This window comes from Rhagoletis pomonella, unplaced genomic scaffold (assembly GCF_013731165.1).
Source record: "Rhagoletis pomonella isolate Grant_MI unplaced genomic scaffold, Rhpom_1.0 Rhpom_scaffold_00011, whole genome shotgun sequence".
In the NCBI taxonomy this organism is placed as follows: Eukaryota; Metazoa; Arthropoda; class Insecta; order Diptera; family Tephritidae; genus Rhagoletis; species Rhagoletis pomonella.
Window position 1 is genome coordinate 13,590,997 of NW_023458565.1, and position 7,810 is coordinate 13,598,806.

General features: G+C 31.7%; 1 protein-coding gene across 1 annotated transcript; it reads left to right on the forward strand.

The window, feature by feature from the left end:
* Window positions 1-1,928: 1,928 nt before the first annotated feature.
* Window positions 1,929-3,522, forward strand: LOC118747168. Its single transcript, XM_036481157.1, has 4 exons — window positions 1,929-2,288; window positions 2,358-2,493; window positions 3,168-3,358; window positions 3,433-3,522. Exons 1-4 carry the CDS (start codon window positions 1,980-1,982, stop codon window positions 3,520-3,522), a joined length of 726 nt encoding a protein of 241 aa, XP_036337050.1. The 5' UTR covers window positions 1,929-1,979.
* The last annotated feature ends 4,288 nt before the right edge of the window (window positions 3,523-7,810 follow it).

Genomic DNA, 7,810 nt, shown 5'->3' on the forward strand with positions numbered 1-7,810 from the left:
AAATGTCTCAAAGCTATTTAAGTGAAAGACAATTCAGCGACAATCCAACAACGCACAAAAAACGAACGCATGAACAACGCCACAGAAGTAATTAAAATCACTGACGAGTTAGGTAAAATAAAAAAAAATAAAATTACACAAATCAAATTAACCTAAATTGCTCGCACAAGCGCTAAGCCTATAATAGAAAAGCATTTGGGTGTAAGTAGTGGCTATAAGAAAAAGTATGGTATTTTTTCTATAAATGTAGTTAGTTAGAAATGCCTTTGAAGGCAATTTCTCTTTAGTAAAAAAAAGTGGAAAAACGTGATTATGCAAATGGAGCGCCTATGGGTTGAATTAATAATGATCTAAGTACATATATATGTATGTGTATATATGACGTTACTAGCTTTGAAAGCCCCATTGTGAATTCAGAACCTAGGTCCGACCTTATGCGGTCATGTCCTAAAAAAATGTGTCAAATGCAGACACCGAGATCGTTCTGGTAGTTTTGTTCCCATGAAAGCTTAAAAACCCAAATCGATATGAGAACAAAAGCTTCCGGAATGGTTTAACAAGAGCGAAAGTGAGAACAAAATTGTATAGAACGTTCTCAACAGGAATTAAATAAGAACAAAACCCTGTGGAACGTTCCCAAAGAGAACAAAATGCGAACGATACTTTCGGGAACATTTTTAAGAGAACAAAATGTGGACAAAAGTCTCCGGAACGTTCTGGCAAAGAAAAAAACGGGAACAAAGGTCTAAGGAACTTTCTCTGGAATACCCATTTTGGAACTAAAGTCTCAGGAACTTTCGAGCCCAGAACAAAATGAGAACAAATCTTCTCTGAAATATTCGCGAATAATTGAAGCGAGTAGACAATTTTTCGCATAGCGTTCCATTTGTTTGAAATGCCTTAATATTAAAATGAATCAAAAAGAGCTGAAAGATAATCAGCGTTATCCTGAGTTTCGCCCGAAAAAAAAAATTCATCAGAAAATCTATAATCTGCCTATAATACATACACGAAAACAAAAAGCGAAAACTGCACCGTTTCGAGGAAAAAGGAACTCATGATTATTTATATAAATTAAATCAACGAGCAATATAAGACACGAACTTTTCTTGTACAGAAAATGAAAAATTGTGCCATAAATGGACAGTTCACCCTAATGATAAACGATCTGGAAGTTGAAATGATCCAGCTTTCCTCTGGCTTAGAATCGTTTTGTTCCCTAGCAGTACGTTCGCCAGACTTTTGTACTAGTTTGATCCTCATCGGAAACGTTCTGGGTACTTTCGTTCTCATTTAAAACGCTCCCGAAAGTTTCGTTCTCATTCCGTTCTTCTTGAGAACGTTCCGTAGAGCTTTGTTCGCATTTTGTTCTTTTAGGAAACGTTCCCGAGTCTCTGTTCTTAACATATGCAACTCATAAAAAGGACCATGACATCAACAAAAATTTAAACGCAGTCACTTTAGATACAAAATTCAAAGAAATTTCAATTTTGAAAACTACGAAAAAAGTCATACTGAAGTAGAGACAAAAAAATAGACTTGCAGTAAAAATTCTTTGTGTTATTTTACAAGCTTCGAGCCAGCGAAGAAAACAGGCAAAATTGTAATTAACAAAATCAGCAATCAATTCAAATTAACTACGAATTTAAATTAAAATCTGTGTCAAATTTTATTGCTCATAACTGTTGCTCATCGCTTGGAAATATTAACTATAATGAAGATACCATTCTTTAGCAGCTCGGCGCCCAAAGGTGAGCAAAGTGTTTTTTAGAGTGTAGGAGGAAGAAAAGAGCAAGCGAGTACATAAAATAGCTGTGGCAACATGGAAACATTTAGCATTGCATTAAAAATTAATAACTGTCAATGCAAATTGGCGGCTTGTGAAAGCAGAATGCAAGAATTTTGAAGAGCTTTCACTTGAGCGTGATTATGTCAAAAGTCTGTGAAAAGCTCATTTTACTTATGTAGCTTTAATACGAATGCCCAGTAGCTTTATCACAAGAGCTTTTCATTTCTTGCTTGTTGCCACAGACCAACTTGATGTGGAAGATATCGCCACATCGTGTGGTTGTTGTTCACTTGCAGAACCCGAACCCATATCCTATGCTTCGGAGTTTCGCGATTTCATACAAAATAATGCACCATTGGATTTTGAGACAAAAATGGCACGAGCGCGACCATTTGTTTTCGCTAGCTTTATAGCGTGGCCGGCGTTTTGGATGTATAGAGGAATGGATTGGAGCAATAGGGCGCCATTGGAACGTTCCTTGGTCAACTATATAAATCGGGTAAGATGGGGGAAACATTTGTGAACAATGGTATAGATATTAAGACATAGGAATTTTCTTTCTTTGTAGACTTTTCATCAAGCCAAGTTAATGCAGTTTGCTATACTCAGTTTGGGTCTAATGTTTGCGGTTTATGAAGAGAGCCCTCTTCTGCATAAAGTGAACTATATGCTTAAGGGTATCGACCACGAAGACGATTACAGAGGTAAACCTAGACCGGTTGATTGATTGAGAGTGAATAACAAACTAAAATTAAGAGCCAGGCTGTGAGAAAATGGGGAAGAAGGAAGCTAAGGTTTTCTAGTTTACAAAAAGTCCCAAATTCGACAGATCACAAACTAAATGCACTTATTAGCAATTAAATTTACTTAGAAAAAATTTAAAGAAAAATTTAATGTTTGCCAACTCAAACAAAACCACTATAGTTTTCGACAAAAAAGGCAGTACAGAAAAGTATTTCACATTTCTGATACATTTGAAATTTCTGGCGTAAAAATTCAAAATAAAATCCTTCTTGGAATAAATAAAAAAAAAATAAAAATAAAAAAAATCTTTTTTCTTTGTCCTTTTGTAGAATACTAAAAATTATAGTGCATTCAAAAAGATTCGCGATTAAATAATTTAAGTCAAGTAAATTTAAAGCAAAAACACTCCAAATTCAAGCTTCCCGTCGGCTACTCAACTTTTTAGTGCAACTTTGTTCTTCCAAAAATCGTAGCGCGTCGATAGCAGCCCAAGACTTGCAGCACAATGGGAATCTTTGAAAATTTATTTCAAAAAAAGAGTACCCAACAACGCTATTTGGAAAGTGGTGAGTTACAAAAAAAAAGATGAAAATTAAAAAAAAAATAACGCTTTTGTACCCTTTAATAAAATTAGCGCCGCGCGATGTTAACCTAGGCGAGGAGGTGCGCCGCCTAATGCACAGACGAGATATTGAAGCGACAATGGAAGCTGCCTCACCATTTCTTATTAGTGCCGCCTTAGCCTGGCCAACAGTTTGGCTGTATCGCGGATTTGATTGGCATGCCCATAAAGGCAAGGAGACGCTGCCGCTTTATATTAGAAAGGTGAGTACCAAAAAGAAACAAAGATAAAGATTTAAAAATGGTTGGTCCTATAATTTGGGGTTCTCGATTTCCAGACTTTCTTTCAAGCGAAAGCCGTACAATTTGCAGTGCTCGCAATGGGTCTAATTTACGTTGTCGGCAGCACATCGACGCGCAACACGTAATATTCGTTCATTGAGGACACCTCTTTGATGCCTAGGGGAAAGAAAAATCCTTCGTCTGAGCAGGAAACTGATGAAAGAGTTAAAGTTATAGTGTACCATATCCATATATTAAATAAATTGACTTCGAAAGAATGTGCAAAAAAATTTTAACTATAAGTACTGCAAGGGATGCTATGAGAAAAAACAAAAAATGTAAATAAATATAAATTAAAATAAAAACCAAAGAAAGAATAAAAAATTAAAACTTAAATTTAAACAAATTTAACAAATAGCCAAAAATAAATAATGATTAAAAGATATAAAGAATTAATAAATTTAAAAATCTTATAGGTAGTAAATATTAAATATTGTATATAAAAAAAAGTATAAAATATTGTTGATGGTTAATTTTTTTGTTCAGTTTACAACATTAAAATACAATATAGGATAATAATTTAAGAATATTCTAAATAATCTAAAGAATAATGAAACAATTTAAAACTATATTGAAAAATTATTTAAAAAATATTGAAAAAAGAAATAAAATAGAAAAATATTAAATTATCAAAAAAATGTAAAAAATAAAAAAATTTGTAATTGCAAACCATTAACGGCAATAAACATTTAAAAACAAACAAAAAATAAGAAAAATTAAAATCAAAATAAAAAAATTTAAATAAAAAAAGCTAAAATGGAAAAACTAAAACGAAAAAATTCAAATAAAAGAAAATTAAAATCAAATTAAAGAAATACAAATTTTGAATGAAAACTAAAAAATTAAAACTAAATAAAAATTAAAAATAAACCTACAGCAAAGTAAACAAATACAGTTGAATAAGTTTAATACACCTAAATTTAGTTAGGGAATTTCCCTCTTTAATTCATTTTCATAGCAGCTTAAGTATGTATGTATATTTTTGAATTTTTATACATAAAAATTTATTTATAGTTTGCTTGTATGAAACATTTAGTTAAATTATTTTTTCTGTGTACTTCGTATCTTTTTTACACGATTTGTTTTTTACATGGTTTTGTCTGGAACGTATCGTCACTACACACGAATAAAGGCGCGCTAGTGTTTTGACGGCGAAAAAAAACGCGTAAAAAATTTTGGGAAGAAAGATGCTTATGAAAAACTTCGGCGAAGTATGTTAAGAGTCTTTGACGCTGAAGTATTTTTATGCGTCTTTGTTCGCCGTCAAATTTTGAGCTCGCGCCTTTATTCGTGTCTAGTGACGGTATCTACCGTGCAGACACAGAATAAGGTGTACTGTAATTAATAAAAAAAAATTAAATTAAAAAAGAATTAAACATTAATTTAAAGAAAAGGTAATTAAACAAAAATTTTAAATTTTATAGGGTGTCTTAGACCAAAACTGAAATATGTAAACTGCCAAGTTAGAGATGCCCTTTCTTTTGATCCTATTACCGACTTGCGGTTTCGACCTGAAGTGGGTTAAACTAACCGAAAGAACTTTTTTTAAATGGGGTACATTACGTACATGCTTTTAGAACAGATTCGGATTTTGCGGACAAAAACACATATCGTCACCTGAAATGGAAAAAGTCGTGACTAATATTTTTTTATTTCTTTTTTATAAAACGATGTGGGGAGTTGTAATTCAAAGAAATCCATACTATCAATCAAAAAATTAAATTATAATATTTTATTAGTTACGACTTTTTGCATTTCAGGTTACGATATATAACTTTTGTTGACAACGTTTTTTCTGGAATGGACTTCCAGTAAAAGTAATAGGACCAAAAGATGGAGCATCTCCGACTTGGCGGTTCATATTTTTTCTTTTACCAATAAAAACATATTCGTTCATATGCCTTATGTACATAGGTACATATGTATGTATGTACAGTAAAAAGCATTGGCACAGAGAATTTTTCACATTATTAGCTAATTTCACGAAAGCAATTTAAGTGAAAAATAATTTTAATTTTTTGTATTTTATATGGAAATTGACAGAAAATAAAAAATCACTTTCCATTTAAATTGCTGGTGAAGCCGGCTGTATATGCAACAATTTTAGTTTTAAATATTTAATTATTCATACTACAACAAAAAAATATGACTCAGGAAAATTCAATAAACTTTTTAACTTTTTATAATGTTTTTGAGTGTGATTGGGCATTTTTTAAGCATTCTCTTGCATCCTAAAAAAAAATTGCGAAAATTCTTTGTATGGGAAAAATGCGAAAAAGTTTCAACAAAAAATTTTGAACCTTACATTTTTTACATTAAAATTTAATGGGCTACAAAAATGCATACTCAAAACCATTCTAGAAAATCTGATTAAAGAGTTGAAAATTTGCTAAAAACTTATGGATTCTTCTGAGTTTTGCACAAAGTTTAGAAATTATAGTTTTATGTTGTAGTATAAACCATATTTTTATACAAAATTTGCGAAAATAATTAAAATAAAATTTTTTGCATATTCTCTGAGCCAATACTTTTTTCGTGAGTGTATATTAGATTAATTTATTGTCAATAAAAAATAACTGTTACCCATGTAATTTTAAACATCAAAGAAAAGCCAGAAAATTGTTTCTACTTTTGTATACTACGACGATCACGAACTAGTTCGAATATGAGTAACACGGAAATATTTATTTATATATAGTAGAAAGAGCTCGTTATGCTACATCAAGCAATTGTTCATTCAACTAAAACGCAGCTTGAAATGCATTTGCGCCTGCGCACAAAACAATTACAATAACAAGCTAAACTTCTTTGATCTACATTCAAATTCCGTTAAAATAAAATATGCAAATATATACAAGCAGAACTTTATGCTTGAATAGCATGATTTTATCAATATTCATGATAACGTTGTCTGTTAATCATATATCATTACAATTGCTGACATTGATATACAAATAGAAATAGAACGCGTTGACATGAAACGCAGCTGTTTTCTCTACTATTTACCATTGTAAGCTAAGCATGCATATAAATGTATATACATATACATATGTATGTATGTGTAAACCCACAACTTCTCGCTGCACTTTCCCCACTAACATTTTATACACTTTCTTCAAGAAATTAAATTTAATTCAAAAAGCCATAAAATCCACGAGCGGTAATGATTTCAAACGTGGTAATTTCTTCCAATTCAACACTTTTTATATCCAATAATAAACGATAATTAACAACTTGTACTACACTATTGAGGTCTGCATGTCCGTGATAAACAAGTGCAGCTCTTTGAGGTCAATAGTATTCAGAAAAACCAACAATATACAGTCTCAAAAAATGTGAGTTTCTAAAAAAAAAAACATTTCATAATACTATGTACTTGTACCTTTTTACATATTTCGGTGACACCTACATTAGGGTGGTCCTTAAAAAATCAAATGAACTAGTTTTTTTTTCAGTCTCAACCCCTCAATCGGTAATACCACGGTCACAGATATCACATATAAATTTTGGTAGCAATTGGAGACGGTTAAGGCGTGTCCATTCGGAACCAAAATTTATATGTGATATCTTCGACTATAGTAACAGCGACGTAGGGGTTGAGCATAGGAAATGTGATGTACTAGTTTCCTTCCTACATTTAAGGACCACCCTAACCTGCATAAATTGGCAACACATATTTTTTTTTTATTGTTGCACTGAAATATTCAAAATATCTGCTTGGCAAAATTTTAATAATTTTTTGAGAGCTTTAATTTACTGACATTAGGGTGGAACGTTAGGATGGTAAAAACTGCGATCTAGTGGATAAGTAATACGTGGAACGGGACACTAGAGGTCAATGAACTTTGGAGCAAAAAAATGTCTCTTCCGAGAGAAATATGTATGTATATCGATGTATGATACTTCTAGATCTGACTGTAAATGCCGAAGTTGTGGCAAAAAATAAAGAATGCGACCCTTAGCTTCGGCGGAAAAAAATCTAAATTACTTTGCAAAAAAACATACCTACTTTAAACTCAGCGGTGTGCGGCGATTTTTTTTTCTGTACGGTCTAATGTACATACATACAATATTACCCTATATTTTACAACTTTCCTTCGGTTTCTATCTTAAAAAATCTGAAAAATTTTTTTTTCACGCAAAGACAATTATTTTTAACTTTAGATAATAAATGACCACATTTCAGCTGGCGCCCTCATTGCACTGGAAATATGTAAGACAACCTTGACTTACATACATACATAAAATACAAGATATTTCTGCATGTAGAAAACAAATTTTATTTTTTATTTATTTTAGCAAAAGAAATAAATGGTGCTAAAGGGATATTATTAACACTTGAGATTTTTTGAAGGAGAAAATAAAATAAGTGGG

Bases quoted from the DNA above. Each gene is read 5' to 3' on its own strand.
- LOC118747168 (XM_036481157.1), top strand. From the start codon at position 1,980: ATGCCCAGTAGCTTTATCACAAGAGCTTTTCATTTCTTGCTTGTTGCC. The intron at 2,289-2,357 runs GTAAGATGGGGG...CTTTCTTTGTAG, and splicing joins TGGTCAACTATATAAATCGG to ACTTTTCATCAAGCCAAGTT. The intron at 3,359-3,432 runs GTGAGTACCAAA...CTCGATTTCCAG, and splicing joins TGCCGCTTTATATTAGAAAG to ACTTTCTTTCAAGCGAAAGC.